General features: G+C 37.8%; 1 protein-coding gene across 1 annotated transcript in view; it reads left to right on the top strand.

Annotated features, from left to right (window-relative positions):
- Positions 1–25379, top strand: part of LOC113235797 (dorsal-ventral patterning protein Sog) — a 118303-nt gene that overhangs the window by 86979 nt on the left and 5945 nt on the right. Inside the window, exons 4-12 of the mRNA XM_026471702.1 lie at positions 15662–15739; positions 15811–16070; positions 16335–16468; positions 16961–17234; positions 17606–17887; positions 18182–18356; positions 19360–19526; positions 20669–20881; positions 23932–24108. Of these exons, the coding sequence (XP_026327487.1) occupies positions 15662–15739; positions 15811–16070; positions 16335–16468; positions 16961–17234; positions 17606–17887; positions 18182–18356; positions 19360–19526; positions 20669–20881; positions 23932–24108 (1760 nt within the window). The remainder of the gene's footprint in view (positions 1–15661; positions 15740–15810; positions 16071–16334; positions 16469–16960; positions 17235–17605; positions 17888–18181; positions 18357–19359; positions 19527–20668; positions 20882–23931; positions 24109–25379) is intronic.

The following is a 25379-nucleotide window of genomic DNA, read 5'->3' as shown; positions in this document are numbered from 1 at the left end:
GGCCAATCGGAGCGCAGTTGTCTCCGTAATGATACGGCAGAATAGTTGTCAAACAAATTAAATGACATTTCGTCTCTATTTCTGGTTATATACTCGATGACATTATGTAATGAATATTTATTGTATTAATTGGACATATTCCTATGTTTCTTTTTCATGATACTAAGTGACGGGACGAACAAGTCGTGCGCCTGGTGATAAGCGATACGCCTGTCCATAATTGTTGTAGTACCAATCAGAGCTTTAAATGACAAATATCTAAAGGGGCATTGCCACTACGCCCGTCACCCTGAGATATAAGTTCATAAGTCCCATGTGCCTCTAATTTCACCAGCACCCTTACAGTTTTAGTAGCAGTAGAGCTTCTAGTGAAAGATTTCGTTCAGGAAATTATACCTTCCTTTATTATACCACCTTAGATATCTATTTCTGTCGTCAAGCAGTATTACAAATAAAAAATTTAAAAAAAAACCACTTCAAAAGCGGAACGCAGAATTGCTCACATTACTACTTGGCGTCAGAAATTGGTAAGTGGCATTATTTCCCTGGACGAACTTTTTCACAAGGAGCTCTGTTGCCACTGAAGAAGCTCTACTACTACTAAATCTACTAAAAAAAACAAAGTGTTTTAATGCTGCAATCACCGTTTAAGAATTGTCCAAGTATTTAATTGTAGCGCAAAATATCTATAATTAGAGTTAAGGTAGTCAATTAGTGCAAATTGCAGCCGGTGTAATAATTTGTGATCGTTGCTAAAATAAGCTCGCTAATGAAGATGGATGTCTCTTGTTTATTACGGGTGGCCATTAAGGCCTTATTTTAGACCGATGACCGATTTTGTAATGCAGTCAATGCGAACTGACATTACCAGTAAATCTGGTGCTGAGAAAACTAAGTGAACTTGAGGACTGTGTTTTCATCTGCGTCTGAATTTTTACGGAGTTGTTTTTCGGATGACGCTGGTAAAAATTGACAGACGTAGTAATTTTTCGATTTGATAATTTGGAGAGGGAAGTGTATTGAATAAACATGTATGAAGTATGCTTCATTCTTTAATTTAAAGTAGTGAGCAGTGTTTGTTCGACTCGAGAAAACAGATGGGAATAGGCTGACTGTCATCATCGTCATCATTATCATCAACCCATTTATAAGTCACACTACAGGGCACGGGTATCCTCTCAGGCAAGGGTTTAGGCCATAGTTCGCCACACAGGCCCATTGCGTGCTGGAGACTTCACACGTTTCTGAGGGCTGTGAATCTTAGTCGGCATTCAGATTTCATAAAAACTTATAGTAAATTTCAAATTAAATTTCGCACACGATTTCCAAGAAACTTAGAGGTTTTTTTTTATAATATCAAGTGACGGGACGAACAAGTCGTACGCCTGATGGTAAGCTATACGCCTGTCCGTAACAATTGCGCCACTCAGAGTTTCAAATCGCAAAGATCTGAGGGGCACTGCCATTGCGCCCGTTACCCTGCGACATAAGTGTACAAATCCCATGTGCCAGTAATATCACACTTACCCTTCAAAACTGGAACACAGTATGTACTGGTATGTACTGGTGGCAGTACTTCCCTGGACGAACCCTTTCACAAGGAGCACAACTGCTACTAAAAACGTGCGAGCTCGGATTCGAACCCACGGCCTCTCCATGAGAGGCGGGTCAAATGCCTAATGGCAATAACGGATTATCACCATTTAGTACTTGCGAAATGATTATGTAACAAAAAACGTAGTTTACAATTTTAGCAAACATTACTACTGGTGGTAGAGCTCTGTTTGAGAACCCACTTAGGTTACCACGGCTTCCACGGAATCTAAATTCAAGTTAATGATTAATTTTGATTTTTAATGTCACACTAAACAGTGTAAACAGTCACACCAAGGGACCGGTCATGTCTAATGACTAGTCTACGAAGTTTATTTCCTTAGAAACAGTAATTCTATTTTATGTACCGTCACGTAAATAACTCATAATTGTGTAGTTAACTCACCTCTTCACGTGTTAATCTTTTGATAGAAACACGTACAAGATTTACCTCATTCTAGGATATTAAAATACGAAATAATTCTTCGGTAAACAACTGTTTATCTCGATTACTTGTGGCGTTACCATAGTCACTCACTTTTATCTGACGAGTGAGAGTGGTTTGGAAATTACAAAACTTTTTTCTAAATGCACTAAGCTATCAAAGTTCTTATAAGATATACGTCAAATGTATGTGTATTACTTCCTCTTTATACGTATATAAGTGGCGTGTCCTCGCAGGGGCCTTAAGTGTTTTTAAATTTAATATGAGTGTGTAAAGTTGTGTGTATTTATCTTTTTTCTTTCTTTGTTTAGTTTTTAAGTATTATTTTGTATCTTGTATGTTATATTTCAATTTTACCTTATTTTTAAGTTTAAGGCTTGTTAGACGCTTTGGCTTAAGCTGTAAGTCCAAAAGAATGTTTTCATTATAAATAAATATGTATTACTTCTTTGAAATTTAGGTACATATACTCAATGTGTAAGCCTACCACCTCTTAAGCAGAGGCCGTGGGTTCAAATTTGTGCTAGCACCTGTGAGTTCCCGGGAATTTATGTGAGAAATTTAATTTAAATTTTACCATGAGGTTTTCAGTGAAGGAAAATATCGCAATGAAACCTGCACGTAGAAGAAGGTTCCCGACGAACGTGTGAAATCCCCAACCCGCATTGGCATAAATGATGATGATGAAATTAGACGAAGATCTTGAAGATTCTGTGATTGCACTTTGGACATTAAATGAGATGGTCTCGGACTTGGTTCTTAGTTGAACCAACTTAGAAAGCTGCTTTTTCATTATTAGATAATTTTGAAATAATTTTGGACGACCTCGGTGGCTAAAGGCTTTGCACTGTTGGCGCTGTACGAGGTATAAGATTCGATTCCCGGTACAACCAATTAGGGAAATGAACTTTTCTAAACTGGTTCTGATCTGGGTGTTTTGGGATATGTCAGTCATAGTTTAGGAAATATATTATTATTTTTTTGGTCTTTGGTCTTTGGTCTATTTCTTTGTATCTTTTGGTTTCGTTACTTGGATGTTCTTAGCACAGAGAATTTCCATGGTTGGAAGGAAGTAATTTTTAGTGACATTTTACTAGTTTTTTTTTACGTTAAGAGACGATAAAACCCATTAATACGAACAATTTTTACAATGTAGCCATGTCAAATTGCCAAAAAAAACAAGCAGAAATTTTAGTCGAGTAGGCAAAATTTATTTTTATGAAAATGCTGTTTTCATCTTGTTTTGGAATCCTTCCAATACTAAAACGTGTTCATATTAATGTGTATTAGAATCTCTTAACGTAAAAGAGACTTATAAAATATCTTTCTGTATTTTAAAAATGCTACTGGTCTCTATATTAGACTTGGCTGTCTATATTATAACAGCTTTCAATTAGTAACCAAACGCAATGATTAAAAAAAACATATGACGTCGTATCACGGCGTATTACAATTCTAATTTTAAAAATCCTAGAATATAGTTGTTATATAGAGAGCCTTTAAGTCGTTAAAACGTCACTTCAATTTTATTATTAAGCTTACAACACGTACACTTTTAATTAATTAGTTAATTATGGTTACGACGTACCGATATGTAGCTTTCAAGAAAATTGTTCGGCATTTGGGATATAGAACACGGAGTGAACTGCACCGGGAGTGTAATAATGTTATATCTAAACAGTTAGCTAAACTTATATAGTGAACTAATGAGCAAGAAAATTTAAAATAAACTGTGGCATTTTGTTGGTATAAGCTAACGATGCAACATCAACTTCCGTTAAAAACTCTGAGAACTTCAAGCATGAGATTTAGCAAATAGTAATTACTGTCCTGCATTTTACGTGCTTAGATTGTTTACATATTTGACTTTTATTAAACATATTAGAGTACAATAAGTTTGTTTTTAGAAGGGTCGTAAATGCGTTGTGTCTACCCCACTAACTAACATAACAAAATCACTTTTATAGGTTGTTCAAATCTGCAACGGGCACATAAGAATTCCTAAGAAGAGTAGCCACGTTGAGTGCAATAAACAACAAACGCTGGTTCAAATCCAATCAGATTGAAGGAATTTTTCTTTGCGTTTCACAAACAAGTCAAAATTTTTTTTAAAAAAACAAACGCCAGACTGCAATAATATTAAGTTGAAAAACTAAAAAAATATTAACCCTCACTATTTTGATTATTTTTTATAGCCTATAAATACTCCCACAATTAAAACGAATATAACGACACCTCATGTGTCAAAATCCATCAAGCCGTTTACGCTGTACAGCGTGAAAACGAAATGGACGTACGAGTACATGCATACATAGTCGGGTAAAAATATCATGGTAAATATAAAATAATAGTTTCTCGTTTAGTTTACATTTTTTTTGACGTGTTTATATAGGTAGCCGTAGAGTCCCAACGACTTGCATTAACAAATTAGTTAAGTGACATAACCAGTTACATAACATTTTCACTTACTTTTGGACAAACGAAACATTTCTTAATTTTATCCGACAATCATTAAAGCGCGCGACGCCTAATATTCCTTAAAAAACACCTGAATCTTTTGTCCGAAGAAACGAGTTGCAGGTCGCCGAGCTCCCATGCCATAGTAAAGTATTAGATACTGAGCATTTGTCTCGTTCACGTCTATGAAAAAAGGAGGAGTTGTATCGTTTTTTAAAGGGTTTTGCACTTTAGGTTTTTGTGATTTAAAGCTCTGAGTGGCACTGCAACTGTTATGGACAGGCGTGTTGCTTACCACCAGGCGCAATAGTTCTTCGTCGCATTATTTGGTATTATTATAAAAAAAGTGGGAAAAAAAAAACAGAATTTACATTTATATAATTGTACAATGTCACGGTCACAGTGTCGCTCACAGTGTTATATGTATATGGCAGATCTTTCGATTATGATTGAGTTACGAGACAGTTGAGTCATTAGCAAGGCTTAGAATTGTCGCGTTCGAGATAAGGCAGTAATACCGGAGGGGTTTTATAATTATTAGTATTAGTCTATCACACGCAAAATAGGCGCCTTGACGTCGAGTTGCGGACACTAGCCCGTTACACCAAGTACCAAGTAGTCTATGTATTTTTGTTTAAAAAAGTATCAGTGATTGTCTTTGATTAGTGTGCGAGTCAAGGCAATATTATATTGTTGCACTACCGACTTTTCATTGAAATCTACTCTGATCGAGCTTGGAGTCAGTTTCTCTTTATAGCATATCCACTCTTCGCCAGTGGTTGGTATTATATTATAACTCATTTTACATTGACGTTACATCGTATTGAAAGTTGCTAAGTAGGTCGCATTGTTGTAGGAAGGTAAATAATTAATGATTCACAAATAGTCATTGTGTTATTGTTTATTCAGAGCGGGTCGTGTTTCGCGAAACTTGCGACCTCCTCACTCAAATGTATCTGATGATGGTTCTGCTACCAATTCTAATGAGATTCTCGACGAGGCCGTCGGCTTTTGTCATAGCACGCTCGTAGACGTGGCTATTCACTACACGATTATCACCAGTTACAGGTTTCTTACCACGACATAACTGTTTCTTATTTGTAATTTTTAAGTTTATTGAATGTCACGATGTTTTTTACCACCATGATATTTAATTATTTTTGTGAAATTACTCTACTAGTTTGTTATAATTATTAATACAAAGATCGAACACTTAGAAAAAACTCATTCGATTAGGCTATAAGACGTTGGTTGGACCAACGTCTTACCAAACAAAGCAAACCGGACCTTAAGATTTTATCTATGTGCTTGTTGCAGATCTTTGTTTTTAGTTTTTAACGACTTTGTTGCCGTAGCGCCATCTGTGTGAAATCTATTTCTTCACTCACTTTTTTCTTACTTAATTTATTTTTCTCCCGATATTTGACTATTACGCTTAAAACTTTCAAACCGGGATCAAAATGACTATAAGTGATGAGATAGATTTTTATTCACATGGCCACTGGTGGTACATCGCCGCCTCATAAAATAAAAGTTTCGTCTTTCGGGTGCCAAGTTTGTTAATGTATTCTATTTTTTTTATATATAAATACTTTTACTTTATCTTTGATTTTTTACTTTTTTACACAATGTTGATTGTAATGAATTTTATGATGATATTTACTACCATGATATTATTTTTTTGTGAAATTTTAAGGTCTGCTGACTCGATCTGTAGCTCAGTTGGTAATGCTGTTGCCCTGGTATATCATAGACGCAGGTTCGAGTCCTATCAAACCGAAGGAATTATTCTTTGTGTTCGATCTTTGTATTAACAATAGTCTGAAGTTTCAAGTTTCACACTTTCTTTAACTTGACCATCGGCGGTACACTCCGCCTGATGTACGAGTTGTTATCACTCCATCCGGAGATGAACGTGTTAAGACTTCAGTTTCACGTGTAAATAATGTGAGTATGGTGTGCCGAGCAAAAATGAGTGACAATGGTAACGCTTCAAGAACTTGAGGTTATGAGACTTGTCAACGACGGAAGAGGTTTGATCTTACACTATTGGTTGTTCCATCCTCTAAGGGTTTGATTTTAATGTCTATTATATTCTTAAAGCTGTCAATTGCCGCTTGCCAGTCAATCATGCTGAAATATTGGGATAAGTCCATTTTCTTTTCAACTATGAGCACGTATTGAATTGAGCTTTCGATCCCGATTGCGGTTATAGTTCTCATTTTCGATATGCATTTTCATATTGTCATATCAATCAATAATTTAGCAGTATTAGAGTCCTTGTGAACCTTACCTATTTCTGCCGCCAAGCAGGGTGCAGGTGAAATTACAGGCACATGAGATTTAGGAAATGAAACTATTTTTCCGGATTTAAATCGCGTATATTTGTTTTTTCAAACAAACCGACGTTTCGGGCCCTTTACAGGTCCCATGGTCACGGTTGAGTCAATCGAAGAAATGACATTTTGTAATTTTTTAAAACCATTTCAAATTAAGTACGCGTTTGACCACAAACGCTCAAGTTACACAAGCCACTTGTCGTGATATTTATTCAGTTAAAAGAACAAATACAATTTCACGCTCGTTTTACACAAAACGTGACGGAGGAACGCAATGAAGTGTCTGTTCGCGTTGTATTTACATTGTACTATCGTGGAGTTAAATATAAAACTGTTACTACGGCTCACTTGACTGGACGTATTTGAAGAGACCAGGGAAAGAAAGATCAAAGTCGCTTAAAACATGGTTTAAATGAGTACCGCCATCCCGGTCGGTAAATGCTGAGCGTAATTTGTCTAAGTCCGAAAAAGGCTAATAAGGTTCAATGTCCTGAAAAATTTGCTTTTACTTTTAGTCATAAAAATGCTAGCGACTAAATGGTAGAAAAATTAAAAAAAGATTTACAAATATTTTTAGTAAAATTGAATTATACGCGTTACTTACATTTATGTCAGCATTGACTTTATTTCTGATAGTATTTGTGCGTGTCTTTTTCACCAATATTCAAAGGTTTTTCAAGTTAAAAATTCTTTTTCCTAAATTTCTCAAGTAGCTTTGATCGTTCTTTCCCTGGGCTCTTCATTTGGTAAAAGTTTTAAAATTGCATAGGGGACTGGTACAGGAGAAAATGTAAACAAGGGACGACGGCGAAGGGATAAACAACGACGACGTGGCGAGACCTGTAGGCGTTAAATGCAAATCACTACCGTTTCACTGCAGTACAATGCAGTCGAAGTGTTGCGCGTCTTGTAAACAGCACGAACGTGGTTCGCTGGTCTACTTTTTTTGGTAACCGCCTGTCCGTAAACGGAGGTGCATAGGCCGCCGCAGAAATACTCCGGGCGGTACAATACCTCGTTTGGGGCCGCCGTAAATGGGAGTCGCGGGCGTGAACGTAACTATACTTTGTTGTTCCTTGTTGCCCAGTCACCTTGCCTACCTACAATAATGTATATTAGTAGCGAAAGTAATACTTGAAAGCAAAGGTGTAAAATCGTTTGAATATGAAGCTATACGAGACCTATATGCACAATTTTGTTAGGTATCCCGATATTCTTATTCAGGTTTCGCAACATCAGTAATGCATGTGCGTCGGTGCCGCTGAAACATTCAAATCAAGATGCATCGAGATCATCGATGCAAATTATATTTTATGGAAATGGACGTTGAATCAAAGCCAACGTACGTTGCATTCTCAGAGGGCGACAGTTATGCGAGCGTGTGTGCGGGCACGGGCACCGTCGGCGTGCCTATCGACAACAATAAGACCGCGCCTTGTGCCATAAACATTCTTTGCCACAATCATTACGAATATAACCTATAAATTAGCACAAAGCCGACTGCGAACAAGCCGATCGCCCCGTCGCGGGAATTTGCAATGAGGGCCAGGGCCTGCGCAAGCCACCTTAATGGAATAACTGCACGCCGCAAAACGCCGCAACGCCCTCGCTGCTGTCGTCGAAGAACACTCAGCACAATGCCAATTAGACTTTGTGCTCTGTTCTGACCTCTCACTTAACCGACTTTGCATTCTATATCCAAACAGATTATACTGGCTTTTAATGTTTCGTATCCAGGTTTAGTCAGTATAAATATGAAATATCTTTTGTTTGAATTTCCCAATATTTATCTACTTATAGCAAAATTGGCAACACGTATTCCACATTATAAATTGTACGATAATTGTAAGTTTTATTCAGTTGTTCTGTCTACTCCAAGAAAGATTGTAATCTTTTGATGGTAATCACATTTTTTGTAAAACAATGGTAGCTATCGATGTTATCTCAACGAGCTTGTTTGAACCTTATTTGGGTTAATGGTTAATAAGACCAAGCTCTCGACTAAGACGGTCGTTATGGTTAAGAAATGTTAACATAAACATTGCTCGCTATCTTTGGATTTTGTCCGTTGTATGCAGGTATGAATGAGCAACGAATATTCACAAAAAAAAAAACAATTTTCTGGCAAACTTACAGCTAGTGACAGGTACGTTTGTTAATCTCGAGGTGACAGTCGGTGTTTTCATGCGTTTGCGCATCTCGGACGAACCGTGGCGCGCGATTACGTCACCAGACGGCGCGTCATTTGTTCAGAATAGTCCCGTCTCGAGACATTCTGAAATTCTAATTTTTTTCTCGCCGAAACCGAGGTCAAGGTGTCCAAAGATGCATTCTATCGTCTTGTACAGGACGTTTAACACAGTGTTCGTGGAAGCTATATGTAGAGAGCCATATTCGTAACGAACTTTATTGCTAGCAGCGTCAACCTTGAAATCAATTATGCGAAACTGAATTATAGATTCCATTGCACGTTTACGGCTTATTAATTTCCTGTATTTAAGACATTTGTTTCTTGTAAGTATAACCTATGGTCTATTCCTGGTACTTACATAATTTAACGCAGAAATTAATAGTTCTATTTTCTGATTAAAAGATTGGTTTTACGATATTTATGTTACTTTTAGGTATTGTTATGTAGGATACTGCCATAAATTTACCGTGTAGAAAAACTTCTCTGGTAATAAATTTAGCCTATATAGAGTAACTGCAGCTAATGCGGTTGCATTTGTACTTGTTTGACTGATTTGCCCTTTTCTGTGAAGTTAACACTTAATGTTTCGTCAACTTGGCGCCCAAGCGTCGAACATTATTTACGTTAGTTAGTAGTTTAAAAAATTTGTAAGTAGTTATTGTCTTAGATTTCCCTTCAGGTACATAGCGCTTTTGCGAGTCAACGCCATTTTATTGCACCAGACCGTCTTCTTCACACGAATTCCTAAATTAGAGTTTTTAAACTATTCTCAAATGGATAAACCCATAATCTGCTTACATTTTTTCTGCCTAATCCGCATTATGTTAATTTAATTAAATTGTACAAGCTAATGTTTTATCCTGAAACGGGGTTATGACTATGAACTCTTGCATTGATGTTAAGTACCCGTGGCCGAACGGTTATATGCAGATGTCGCAGGATCGATCCTGGGCCGGGAGAAATATTTGTATGTCCTAAATTTAATTCTTTCGTGAGTTTAGGTATAATTTGTGGTTGTCTGTCTGTGTGTCCATAGCACCCGCGACACAGGGTTTCCCTAGTGCAGAGCTGTGTTGAATGTGTACTTTGGAATTTACGTTTTCAAATATTTCCTCACATGTCTTCCTCTCCATTGGCGTTCTTCATCCTACTACTTTAAAGCGTGTTACGCTTTAATAATATATATTTGACCTCGTTTACATTTTAAATTATCATCATCATCATCAGCCTATTGCAGTCCACTGCTGGACATAGGCCTCCGCTAATGCACGCCATTTCGCCCTGTTCTCGGCTTGACGCATCCATTTCCTGCCAGCAATCTTCCGCAGATCGTCACTCCATCTGGCTGGAGGGCGTCCCACACTACGTTTGCCAAGTCGTGGTCTCCACTCAAATTAAATAAATAAATTTTAAATTATACCAAATTATAAATATACTGTAGTTATACTTTTATCTGTTATCATTATTTATGTATTTTTAAGTCACCTTAATTTCATTTCCATAAGCCATTCTTTTACGAGGGAGCATGCCAAAAAAGTTTTGATGTTGGCTCCGCCCAAATTAGTGAAACAAATATATGCCTGAAGTTCGCGTGACATGCGACAAGAGATGTTGAATTTTGCGCATTAAAAGTACCAAATTCGTTTTAGCGGAATAACTCTAAAACTAAAGGGATTAAATAAAATCCGTAGTGATAGTTGTCGATCATGCATAAATATAATTAATTATCTAATTTTTGTCCTAATAACCTGTAGTATTTCGAGGATAAATCGAAAAAATGTGAAAATTAGAGGTCATTTCGTGATTTTTATCTATCGATGAAACTTTATTGTTTTATGTTTCTGATTAATGTCTATGCTTGAATATATCGTGTAGTTACTCATGCAATATTTTATTTTTAACTTTAAAGTGGATATACCCCTTTAAAATCAAATCGAAGATTAGGAATTTTTCCTCTGCTCGCTCTTAAGTTATTTGTCTTTTCCACTATTTCCCTGTATTGCAATGGCACAAACGCACACCGTAAACTGCCAGATACAAAATAAAACCTAGTCCAACTGTAGTGTATTAGACTTATTTATAATAGTGATTATTAATCAGTCATCGAGTATATAACCAGAAATAGAGACGAAATAAGGGCTATATATTCCGTGTAACACATTAGCGATACAGCTCTTATAAATATCAACTCCCGTTTGCACTGAAACATAGACAGGCCAACTACTGACCTGTGTGTACGTCGCCGTATATTCTAAAAAATATTCTGTATTTAATGTAATAAGATAATATCTCTAACAACGGGAGGCTGTTCCATTCGGTGGTGTGGGAAAAACAGCAAAACATCTAATTACAAAACAAACGGAATCACATTTCATCGGTAATTAAATATTAAATATGTAATTTTGCAATTTTCGTCCATTATAGCAAAGCTCAAGTTTACTGGTCGATTTGAAGTGAAACAGATGACGACACCCGTCAATTGTTTCGAACTCGGGCTAGCCAATCGGAGCGCAGTTGTTACAGTAATGATATGGCAGAATAGTTTTCAAACAAATTAAATGATATTTCGTCTCAATTTCTGGTTATATACTCGATGATTACGATAAATGGGCAAGGTGGTGGTCTAGCCGTGACATTTTCATTTACATTTTCTAGCATTAAGTCATTTTGTATGGTACGAACCAAAGCACGTAAGAAAAATTTTACTGCATTACTGACATTAGTATGGATCATGGTCTGAAATAAATTATATAATCTATTCTATAAAAGTCACCAAAAACATTTTATATTTAGAATTTGAATACAAGGATTCAAAATACATACACATGTTTATAAAAAGATTGGTAACGACTTTTGTAGTTCTGCACATTTATAATTTTTTAAATACATATATAAAAACATGGTTGAATACGATCTGAAATGTTCTTTTAAAGTCACGTGCCTCATAAAAGCAAGTGCGCGAGCTCGCGCTCTCTGCCCCTGTGTTCGTGAAATGACGTCAAGTGGACCTGTTAACATCACTCGAAAAAAATACGATATGTACTTCAATAAAATTGGACAACGACGAGTAAAGTAGGTAATAAAAAATGGCTGTTCTTGTGTTCTTCAAGTATCATATACTACCATTATTATCAGAGATCCATTGACCCAGAAAGATTTAGTTCCCAAACGATTGATTCTGCGAATGTGACCGGATTGCGCACACAACTTAAATTTCATTTGCGAATGGTTGCTTCACGAATTCCTTATTATAGAAAGATGTAACCGGTAACCTTTAATATCATGAGGTTATGTACATATAGAAATGCGGTTTTAGGCATTGCACAGAGCGACCAGTTTGTCTGTAATATTCATAACATCTTCGCATCTATAAAACGTTCCTAAAAACAGTGGTGACTTATGTTTCATTTGATGTTTTTCAATGTGACCAATTTTCGATTCTTGTATTGTCCATAATACAGATAAGTTGGTGTATAAATTTTATGTATGTAGATTGGTTATGTTATACTAACTTATGTTAACTGTCACCTTGGCCGAACGGTTACCATGCTGGACAGCCACACTCAGGTCCCAGGTTCGATTCCCGGGCTGGGAGAAATGTTTGTATGGCCTACATTTATTTCTCTCGTGAGTTTGGGTGTAATTTGTGGTTGTCTATGTGTGTATCCATGGCACCTGCACCGCAGGGTTTCCCTAGTGCAGGGCTATGTTGTTATTATTATTATACAAACTACTTTTAAAATTTTAGCCATAATGGAAAAGTAGTTGCGTGTGCGTTCTGATAAAAGATTAAGTTTTAAATAGATAGTAGATTTTAAGTACATAGTTAATAGTTAAAAGATTAAGTATTTATTATTGATACAAACATCAAACAAACACAAGGAGAAATGCCTTCGATCCGGCTGGAATGGAACCGGCACCGGTTTGCTAGAGGGCTAACCGCTCTTCCGACTGAGCTACGGAACGAATTAGCAGACCTCACGAATTTCTCTATGTGCTTGTTGCCGATCTTTGTTTTTGATTTAAACGGCTTTCGTGTGACGTAGCGCCATCTGTGAGAAATCTATTTCTTCACTCAGCCAGGTACCTTTACAGGTACCTTTACGTTGCAGCTGACTAGAGATTTCGCTTTAATAATTGTAATAAAATTTATTGATTTTTTTTTTAAATTACCACTACTTTGTTATTTATTAATAATACAAAGATCGATCGATCGATACTTAAAAAAAATTCCTTCGATCCGGTTGGATTCGAACCAACGTCTTCTAGCGAACCAAGTCAGACGCTATGCCAACTAGTGAGTATAGTTTGTAGTAGACCTACCTCCTTAAGTACCTGACGTATAATATAATTTTTTCTAAGATTGGCATACGTGAAATATTGGCCGCTTAATATAGCGGCGACTCGACTAAATATAGAGTACCTAGTTAGTCGCAGCGTCTATACGGCGCCTGGTTACATCATGCGATTGGAAAACTGCGCAAGCCTAAATATGTTAGGGCATGATTGACTACCGTCTGTAGAGACCGTAAACAATAGTAGCACGGCAAATTATACAGGCATCGAAATCTACGGAACTCAGAATAAGCTTTGTTTCTTTTTTATTTGCCATGTATATATTTTTATCGAGTTCTATGGTTTTCGAGATTACTGCACATTGAAAAATTTATTTACTTTTTTTGGAATCTCGTATATTTGTTTTTTCAAATAAACCAACTTTTCGGGTTCTTTACAGTTCCCATGGCCATGGCTGACTAAATAAATATACGCGTCAACGAAATAAACAGGTATACATATTTTAATTAACTATACAAATATTTCACGTTGTCGCTAGCGACTACAGGACTGTACAGCTCATAGTAGAGGTGTAGCAGTCTTATTCGCTACTGCAGCCGCATCACATGTAAAGGTTGCTTTCAAAAGATTAAATTTACGTTAAACGTCGTTAAGCGTGGTGCTAGTTGGACGGGCGCCGGGTGTTGGATCAGTGATCGAAGTGTGTATAAATATTCATCACACACACAGGCACGGGGTGTACGCGGGCGCCGGGTTGGGCCTGGCCGAGTCAAAGGTGCCTTGGCGCCACCCGGACCTAAGCACAGAGTAACTAGTAGTAGATGGTGAACTATGTTTTTATATACAAATTTCAATATTTTCGTTAACTGTTAATTAAAAAAAAAACTAGGTTCATGAATGATCTTAAAATTATTTCAAAAGATATACGTAATTTGTGTTATGTTACGTTACTTTCGGTATAATATTTATGTTATAATCTTTTACATAAAGGTAAACTTGAACTTTTACAATATTTTATTTTTCTGTTTATTCTGTGTTTTAGATTATTAGATTTGAAGATCAACAAGATCATCTCGCCGTTGTCTTCTATTATATATTATCTTGTAAATCTGCAGTCTGTCGTACCGCAAGCGCCATTTGCCAATAAATTTAGGGTTGATCCCCGGCATTAATAAACCTACCGAGTTAATTATGATCAGCGCGGTGGCCTGTGCTAGATTACGATCTGACTTAGGAAATGTCAACTGAAGAAATAAGTCTTAATTAATTTTGTTTTATTTGAAACCGTTGGGTGCACTGCGTACATAACGTCTCGTCCTCTAACTGACAAATAATCAGATAAAACGATTTATTAGGTCCGACTATTTATTACCTACGTCATGAAGCTCCTCGGTGAAGACACATAATTGGCATCTCTTAGATACCAACCTAATCAGGACTTAACTCAAGATAAATTATCAATTTAATAATTTGAATTTTAGAGCGTGCACAGAAATTATTAGATTAAAAGCAATTTTCAATCAATCAAGGCTATTATCCTATTACTAATCCTATTAAATTTACATATTAATAGTAGATTTTACGACACGTATTGCATATAAATTGTTACACAAATATCTACACAAATAAATAGTCTATGTAATCTCCCAGAAATACACAACGGCGTTCATAAATCCCCTGCAGGCCAGAGTAATGGATGCGGAAATTTAATAAACCGATAAACAAACATTGTACTGATTCAAAGAGGGTTTACTAGCACTTAACGAGCAGACATCGACTAATCGGGCACAATCAAACTGTCGCGCGAAATGTCAGTGCTCTCTCTATTTCTGTCGAGAGCAGACCCAACAAGAAAGCTATGCAAAACGCAAATTCTACCGTCGCCGTCTAGACGCCTGTCCTGCTACGATTGAATAACGTTTGATCCAATCAACCCGAATGAAGGGGTCGGGGTCTTGCGAATCAACCGTCGCTTCGGCTTGATTCCATTCCCCTTCAATTGATCTAACGTTACGTTTTTATGATCAACTGCAGAACTCGGAGAAAGTGCTAGCGGGGACCATATACTAACATATACATTCGCATATGTCCAGTAACTTCTAATACTATTGCGCGTAAATGGCGCTGTAGGTTACGAGTGAACTGGTAAGTTTATATCTCGTCGTAAAACTGGTGCACAAAGTATCTATTAAATTGTATCTTACTCCAGAATGAGAGACTCGAAATTCCAGTTTAATCCGTTTCATGAGTCGCTGTAATTAGTAGTTTCGATTACTATAGGTACTTTTACCATTAATTTATTAATAGTAAAATTTAAGAAATATTATTTTCTTGTTCTAGCGCCCGATGTCCTGCAAGATGATAGTCCGACTGCTGTAGTTATTACCAATACCGACGAGGAAGAACTTAGTATGAAACGTGAGTATTATATAATAAAGCAGTCTGTTTGTCATCGAATTTGCATTAAATGAATTTTCAACATTTAATAGATTTCGGCGCTTTGCTAACCGGTCGTTCGCCGCTGTGCATCAGGCGCGACGACATGACAGGCGTGCCCGTAGCACCAGGTGTGGCCACAGCGCGATTCACGTTCCGCCGCAGACATCTCTACTGGTCCGCTATTCTGGGACCCACAATGGCTCAACCTAGAGCGCTCGCGTTTCTTGACAGAGGTGGAAGACTATTACTTGAACAACCTTTGAAAAAAGCCCCTGGGATTCACGCTACTTACGAAGAGAAAACCGATAAGGTAAATTAATTAATTCAAAAGTAGACAAGATTTAGACTAAGAATCAGAAATCGAAATTCGTACTTGTCACGCAATACAGCAATAAATATGTAGCGTTTCGAATAGCTGTTATTCTACTGTTATCTATATTTGCCTAGTTGTCTATCCATTAACCTCATAATGCCATAAAGATGCACCACCTATAAATTCTACTTACTTACAGTTATTGTAGTTCGAGTAATACTTCTATCGGTTGCAAATGTTAATGAATTGACTTGTTTACAGTTATGCGGCGTCTGGCGCCGAGTGCCTCGGGAATATAAGCGGTTGTTAAGAGAAGGCTCTCTGTACGTCGCACTGATATGGGGTGATGAGAAGAACAACTCGATGGATAGCGCTTTGATTGGCCGCATTAATAGGTAGCTGACACTGATTGGTCAATCATGTTGGAAAAATAGTTTGTAAACTTATTTCGTAACTTTATGAAGAAATGAATAGCCGAGAGAAAAGCTATAGCAATAGGGCTCTAAACAAACAATTAACGTGTCTGTGAAATTTGTAAACACCGACGAATGTAAGAAGTATGTAGGTGTACACGTATGTATATGCGTCTGAGACGCGCCCCTGTTAGATGGACCGATAGACGGTATTCTTGAAACAATCATCTAGTGTGAGCTGTACGCTTGTCGAAGATTGTAAATTAAATTAACCATGTGATTAAGGACGGAAAATTCCTCTATTGCGAGAGCTTCTGACGATGGGAAATGTATCGGTATTTCCCATCGTCAGAAGCTCAGTAAATACTGACGGCTCACATGGAATAATACTTGTTCTTTGGAAACTTACTATGTTTGATTTTGAGATTAGCATTAACTAACTTTAATATGATCTATCACGTCTTTAACTTTCAGATATCCAGCCTTATCTTCAGAGATGTTCACGTCTTTGTTAGAGCCAGAACATCCTCCGGATTCTTTTGGTATTGGCGCTTGTGATGACTTCCGTGTGCCTGGGCAAGAAGAGGGGTGGTGGGGAGGAACCGTTGTAGTTACGGGAGCCGCAGGTGCAGCTCCAAGTTTGTATTTGGCGTTGGTGTACAACGGAATTTTTGGACCGAATGCAAGAGACCAGGCTGTGAGGGTTTTGTTGACGTTACCTGAAAAGAATCAGACTATTATCGATGAGGTAATTAGCCCAATCAGCCTTTTTTTTGTGCAATAGCAATTAAGTTCAGGCCACACAGAGGCGATACAGCGGGAAAGGCGGTATGTGGGCGACGTGTGTGTGTGGACGGTTGCATAGTACTCAATAGAATATATATATCTTCCGCGCCTGCACCCGCTCAGAGTACGTCACGCGCCCATCTCGCACCCGGTCCGCCTGTTTGTCATAGCGTTCGGCCTCGGACAGCGCTCGCCATCGGTTTCAATGTGGCAAGATCCATAAGAACTCGAACATTACAAAAATTCCCGCGCCCGGAATGCTCCCGCTTCTGCCTCTGTCTGTGTGGCCAGAGCATAAATAGCTAATTTTTAATTTTGTGGTGACCGTTTCAGGTTCAAAAAGTTCCCAAACCCGGTTACGAACTTAATGTCCTCGAAGTCTCGACGCCAGTATCGGCTGCTGAGCTACGTTCTCTGGTACGCGGCCGTCTACTCCTTGCAGTCGAAGCTGTGGGAACTCCTGAAAGAAGAATAATTGGTTCGGTGGGACAGAGAGCTGCCTGTGAAGTATTCCATACACCTTTGTTAGCGGAAAGGGCACCAGCATCTCCACCTCCCGAAGGGTTGGCTATGGTTTATATTGATAAGGAAGGATCGCTTGTTTATGACATCCAGGTAAGTTTATGCTTTCATAATTACAATAATTTAAGAACGTCGCGTCGTTGTTATTCATATTGAAGAGATATAAATTACATAACCTAGCAGAACCTTTTGTTGTTAATTTCGCTTGTATTCTTTGTGACTTGTATTTTTCCTGTACAATAAACTATTAAATAAAATAAATAAAAATAGAATAAGTAGAGCACCTACGTCAATAAACAAACCATTGTAATTACATATGGAAGAAAAAAACAATATATCGATTACCTTTTTAGTGAATTAAATTCGTTTTAAAATGTAAATTTTCAGGTAGACAACTTAGGAATAACCGATCCGAAAATAACTTTGGTAGAGGAGCAAGGAAAACGTCACTCTCAAGTGGAAATTCTGGATACGAGAATGGGTGTTCTAGCCAGACCAAGTGCTCGAATCTTTCCGCCACTGTATGATGAGCAGTTAACAGTCCATATTGGTGGTGACGCTGGTAAGGGTTCGTTGCTAAATACAAGCTTCTTATACCTATCAGGTTGAAGTTGTTGTGTAAATGTTATAATAATATCAATGCCCGAGTGAGGGTCAAAACCTTAAGTAGGGTTCATAAGGCACTTGAATGTACCACCAATGTTGAGAGATTTACTTAGTAGCAGTAGTTTCATGTGAAAGATGACTACCACCATACCTATTTCTGTCGCCAAGCAATAATGTGAGCATTATTGCAATTCGGCCACTGCGTTTGTCTAAACGAGTCGCTTACCATCAGGCGCACGACTTGTTCGTCTCTCACTTGATAACATAAAAAATAGTATTATACGTAATGTAATATACTTTTAAAGCCACTAGAGAAACTTTCATGTGCGCCATGAAGCTCGCTCGCTCGCCTTCTTTTACCATCGGACACTCAGACGTACGGATATCGTCCTTAATTGGCCGGTTTTTCCTTATGTCGTACTATGCACTTTACGTCGTCTTTTATTATGCGTAAAGCCCAGGAATTAAATTCCCTGTCTGTAATTGTTTCTGAGCACATACAACCCGAGTATCTCTAAGGTACAACTGAATAGGCAACTTTTGGGTAAGCTCGTTCCATCGTAGATACTATCTTTCCTCCAGGTCTAGGTAGTGGTCAAGAACAATTTCAATTACTTTAATAAAAGTTCAATTACTTTAATAATCTCAGTACAGAGTGTTAAAAATACCGACCTCAAAAGTTCGTGGAATTACATCTATTTCCCCAATTTTATTGAAATCGGTTACCGGAAAGTGCGCGAAACCGGATTCATCCCTTAGTTTACCACTCTTAGAGGTAGAATATTCTTCAAATCTAAATGGGACCAATACTAAGGTACCCTCTTTCACAGTAAAAGAAATCAGCAAAATCGGTTCACAAATGGCCGGAGTTATCGCGTAACATACTTGCAAAGAATACCGTCGAATTGAAAACTTCCTTATTTTTAAAGTCGGTTAAAAAAGCATGAATTCTTTCACAGGACCTCCAATACTCCGCGGGCGGCTCACTTCAAGACCATTGCCTGACGCTGCAGGTTCTGGGCCGGCGTTACTGAGACGAACCGACGCGCGAGTTCCAGCCACTGCTACTCCAGTAGCCGGTTTAGCTTGGCTATCTGTTGACGCTCTATGTGGACTGCATTACGAGGTAACTTGATTTGATTTAGGTCATATTATGGTTCTCAGTGGTTATGTATTTTATTATAAGCTAAAATTAGCATTCTGTGGATTTCATACAACAGGTATCAAACTACGGCGATCTGCGCGTACAGTGCAATAACATCTTTAGGGCTTTGTTGAGGTTGACGCGTTGACGATTTCTTCGCGATCTGGAAGTTCGAATTTTTACGCATAAATTCGAACTTCCAGATTTGAAAATTGCGCTGCAGCACCAACAGCGTCCTGAAGATTATTGCGGATAGGGGTGAGAGTCTCGTTCTCAAATATTGGATGGAACTACTCAAAGGGGTATTATCCATGTCCGGCACTAACGGTTTCGGAATGATTATATTGTGCCCTCCTTTTTGATTTTAAATTCATAAATAATGAATTACGTACTAAGCTAATATGAGGACAAATCGTTATTAATAAACATCTAATATTATTATGGATGATGTCTGAAATAAACAATATTTAAATTTGTATTGAATTGATATTCAATCATTTTTTGTGAAATTACTAGTTTGTTGTAATTATTAATTACAAAGATCGAACACTTAGAAAAAATTTCTTCGATCCAGCCGGATTCGAACCGACGTCTTCTAGCAAACCGTGCCACATGCTATGCCAACTAAGCCACGGAACGAACCAGCGGACCTCACTATTTTTTCTAAGTGCTTGTTTGTCGGATCTTTGTTTTTCGATTTTTTCGAATCAGGCCGGACCGAAGGATTTTTTTATAATTTTTTTATATACTTTTTTTGTTTATTTTTTAAGTGACTTTATGTGGTTATACATCTGGCTGTTGTATGAATAAATCAGAGTATAGGTTAAAGAATTTAGCGTAACCATACGACGCGCCTGTCATATCAGCTATGAGTGAATATCAATAGATATTCTTTAGTCAACCTACTCTACTCATGATACAATCTGCTGTATTTAACTAAGTTACCCGCAAGCCCAGTGTGAGGAATTTATGGGCTTTATCCCCACAATGAACTGCGCAATATACAATGATAGTGCACATTGGGGGAGGCCTATGGACTGCAACAGACTGATAATGATGACTTTACTGTGGTTTTATGCGACATTTACGGTCGATTTTTAAAGTATATTGTCTTGCTGTTACAGGTGGTAGTATCTGGTATGACAAGCGCGTGGACACCCTGGTTAGAAACCCATACAGGCAGTGGTGGAGGGTCTCGAAACCTTGCCGGCGCTGAGGGTTGTGTACTGGAGCCAACTCCTGGAGAACTTGCGGCTCTTCATGCCGGCGCGGCGTACCTTGACTTACGTCCAGCTGATAACAATGACACGCAATTGATGCGTACGCGATTACCACAGGTATTAAAAAATTTACAACTTTTTTATAAAAATATAAGACCGACCTCAAAAGTTCATAGAATTACAACTATTTGCCAAGTTTTATTGAAATTGGTCACCGGAAAGTGCGCGAAACCAATTTCATCCCCTAGTTTGACATCCATACAGGTGAAATATTGTCTTCAAATTTCAATGGAACCAGTACTGGGGTACCCTCTTTCCAACAAAAACATAATCATTAAAATTAGTTCCCAAATCGCGTAACATATTATATAAAAAAAAACTGTCGAATTGAGAACCTCCTCCTTTTTTGAAGTCAGTAAAAAATTAATAGTTGTCTTAGGTTTTCCGCGATTATTTGTAACACATTAAAAATTAAACTATGTTTTCTCGTTTTATGTTGTAATTGGTAAATTAATATAAAGGTATTTAAATTACTAATTTTTGTAAGTAAGGTGAAAAACTGGGTGGTTTGCATTAATATTAGATATAAGTCGATGATGATTTTATCTTTTCATTCAGCCGTGAGAATAGGACCTGTAAAAGGTCCGAAACGTTTGATTGACCAAACAAATATAAGCGATTTCGAAATAATAGTTTCATTTCTAATACTTAATTATAATAATAATCCTGTAATACTTGCAGGATCAAAACATAAAAAATTTCAATGGATCAAGCACGTTTATGCTAATTACTGAAAATCAGATTTGTTTGTTATTTTTTTAACGCTAATGGATAGGTCTTGGTCAATTTCATTTTTAAATTCAAATTATAAAATTGAAAAAAATCTATCACTTTGAAAAATAATAATTAAATTGATTTTCAGTAATAGACAAGAATGTGTTTGACCTCTAAATACGTTTGATATGTGTTTTATTTGTACGAAGTTGCTATTTAAAAAATATGGACATTTCGGGTTAATAACTTTACCTACTGATTTTTCTTTATCTTCCAATGCTTTCAAGTTCTTGGAAGTTTCAAGGTAAGTTACTTATTACAGCACTATGCATAGATTTAGATTTGCGAAATCACCACATTTATTAATGCGGAATAAGCTGGACCCGTAGAGTCGTAGCAGTAGAGCTCCTTGTGAAAGAGTTCGACTAGGGAAGTACTGCCATCTTACCTATTTCTGCCGCCAAGCAGCAATATGAGCACTTCTGCCGTCGTTAAAAGGGTACATGTGACAAAAACTCGAAACCGAGAAAATAAAGTGTAAAGAAATTAAATTGAAAAATATTTAGTTTTTCCTTGCGGTCACTTCACACTTTATTCACCTAGGAAAAAAGGAAGTTTTGAAAAGTAAGGATTCTGCTGGTGAAATTACAGGCACACGGGACTTATCAACTTTTTTAAATTAGTCTTTGCGATTTAAAGTTCTGAGTGGCACTGCAACTGCTGTGGACAGGCGTGTCACTTACCACCAGACGCAAGACTTATTCGTCCCGTCACTTAGTATCATAAAAAAACTGTACCGCCTCTCACTTGAGACTGGTGTAGTTCCCAGGTCGTGGAAGCTTTCAAATGTGCAACCTGTACCAAAAAAGGGAAGTAGAGCTGACCCTGTCAACTATAGACCTATCTCAGTCACTTCCATACTCTGCAAGACTATGGAACGTGTACCAAACCGTTTCCTTTTTTCAAAGACAACGACCTCCTTAGTGATCGCCAGTACGGATTCCGACGAGGGCGATCTACTGGGGATCTTCTTGTGTATTTAATTAATAATAATAATAACGAACACACTCAACATAGCCCCGCACTAGGGAAACCCTGAGTCGCAGGTGCCATGGACACACACATAGGCAACCACAACTTACACTCACGGGAGAAATAAATGTAGGCCATACAAATGCTTCTTCCGGCCCGGGATTCGAACCTGGGATCTCTGCGTGGCAGTCCGGCATGGTAACCGTTCGGCCAAGGAGGCAGTTAAGATTTTCTTGTGTATGCCTGTCGCATATGGAGCGAGGCTATAGAAAAGCAAGGCGAAGCTCTTGCAATATCTTTGGACATTTCTACAGCCTTTGACAGGGTCTGGCACGCAAGCCTTTTAAGTAAGCTTCCCTCTTATGGGCTTCCCACTGACCTTTGCAATTGGATCTCGGATTTCTTGAGTGAACTTTCGATTCGAGCGGTCTTAGAAGGCTACACTTCCGAACATATGGCGATAGATGACGGAGTTCCTCAGGGTTTCGTACTGTCTGTAACTCTCTTTCTGCTGCGTATCTGTGATATGTTAATTTCAGGTACCTTTGCATATGCTGATGACAGCACTGTTGTAGATAGGCACTTGACCAATGCAAAGGTCAGTGGCGAGGAAATCCAGTCTTGTCGAGAGTCCACGGTGAACCGTTTGCGATGGAATTACACGATTTAATTCCGCCTTCCCCTTTCCATCACCGGGGGATTAGGCGTAGGCTTGGGTTACATCCTTACATTGTACACCCTTATATTCCAAAGATTCGCACGAAGCGTTACGCTTTCACTTTTTTTATATGGCGAACGGCTATGGAGTGGAGTTCCCTGCCTGCAGACTTGTTCCCTGAACGTTATAACTTGGGTCTTTTCAGGGCGAGAGTGAATAGGCATTACTTAGGTGTGCATCCTCCATCGTCGACCTCATCGTCACTTTTCATCAGATGAGATGGAGGTCAAACGCGAACTTATATTTTATAAAAAAGAAGCTGATCAGAAAGTTCCATGTCCAACAAATACGTGCGAAAAAGACTTTATCGACGACGAAAAACGTGACTCAACATAGGTCAAACGTATGTCTTTTATGGACTTAAGTTTTACGGATCAGGGGGTCTACTCCTGTTCTGCGCCTGATATCTATCCGAAACAATTGCTGTCAAATGAGTAATACTCGACCAGATTAAAAAACAATATCAAATAATGACGCTTCATTCGCATCATGCGTGTTGTAATTTGGTCGAGTATTACTTATTTGACAGTACATGTTTCCGACGGATGTCGAAGAACGGGAGTAGAATTCCAATTTTAGGCGATTCTACGTCGACAAGTGCAGATTGACTGAAATTAATTTTTACTATTAATTTTGTTTTCAGATAAGTGTACCTCCCGCGTGTCTGCCAACAGTGCTATGGTTTGACAATGCATTGAACGCCAACCATGCACCAACGCAAGTGAACTCATCACCGCCTGACAACTCACTGTCCTACTCTGCTTCCTGTAACTACGCTGGAAGGCTTTACGAAGATGGCGCTCAATGGATGGCTTCTGAGGTAGAGAGATCGAAGTCTTAACTAACTATTTAGAATCCGTGCGTTCAAATAACCCACGAGAACAACTGCCTCGATGGCCGAACGGTTACCATGCTCGTTTGCCACGCAGAGGTCCCGGGTTCGATTCCCGGGCCGGGAGAAATATTTTTATGGCCTACATGTGTTTCTCTCGTGAGTGTAATTAGTGGTTGTTTGTGTGTGTGTCCATGGCACCCGCAATACAGGGTTTCCCTAAAGCGGGGCTATGAGTGTGTTCGTTAAAAAAAAAACAAAAAAGCGAAAGTTAATGTGCAAAAGTGTAAAGTTTATTGTGGTACTTTTGCATATTCCTATATCGGTTCTTATGCAATAGTCATTTTAAGGATAATTTTAAAATGATTACAGAGAGTCTTTAGGCTCAATTTACATTGCTAATTTGCATTTATTTTTTGTTATGAATTGTAAACATAGCATAATACATTTTTGTTAATTGCGTAACGTACAAACTAGATACAAAGTTCATTATTCAATATCATTAAAGGCAATGTATATTAACCTTACGAGTCGATACAACCTCAAATGGTTTTGGTAAAAGTGTTGAATTAACAATTACTTTCGAAAAAATACATAGTATAATTTCAGTACAGAGTACTAAAAAAACCGACCTCAAAAGTACGTGGAATTACGTCTATTTGCAAAGTTTTATTGGAATATCCCCTAGTTCGCCACTATACAGGACTCGACACTGGAGATAATAAAAATCGGTTCTCACTACTCAAAGTATATCGAGAGAAAAACGCCTTGCATTGGAGAAATAGCAAAATCAACCATTAAAGTAATTGCTCCTAAATTAAAGTTAGGTGCTATTTATAAAAGTGAATCTTCCTGCGTGAACAGCCTCCCTTCGAGGTGGATGATTTTCTTCAAAATGAAACGGGACCACTATTGAAATACCCCCTTTCCAACAAAAAAGAATCATGAAAATCGGTTCACAAATACCGGAGTAAAAAAAAGAGAAAAAAAAGAACATACAGTCGAATTGAGAACCTCCTCCTTTTTTGAAGTCGGTTAAAAATTGAGAATATACACTGATTGGTATATGGTGTGAAAGCACGATTACTAAAAATTTTCACGATAGAAGAAAAATACAAACTTAACCTCGAAATTGTACAAGAAAACCATTGTATTGAATAGGTACTTTATGTATACCAATTATTATTTTTTTATATCAACTGAACTAAATAGAACATGTATATTTATATCTATACGATGTACATTTTTCAAATGTTCTT

The sequence above is a fragment of the Hyposmocoma kahamanoa genome, unplaced genomic scaffold (assembly GCF_003589595.1).
Source record: "Hyposmocoma kahamanoa isolate Upper Pololo Valley unplaced genomic scaffold, ASM358959v1 88, whole genome shotgun sequence".
Classification (NCBI taxonomy): domain Eukaryota; kingdom Metazoa; phylum Arthropoda; class Insecta; order Lepidoptera; family Cosmopterigidae; genus Hyposmocoma; species Hyposmocoma kahamanoa.
Note: the sequence above shows the minus strand (reverse complement) of the source record. Positions and strands in the feature narration are given on the sequence as shown.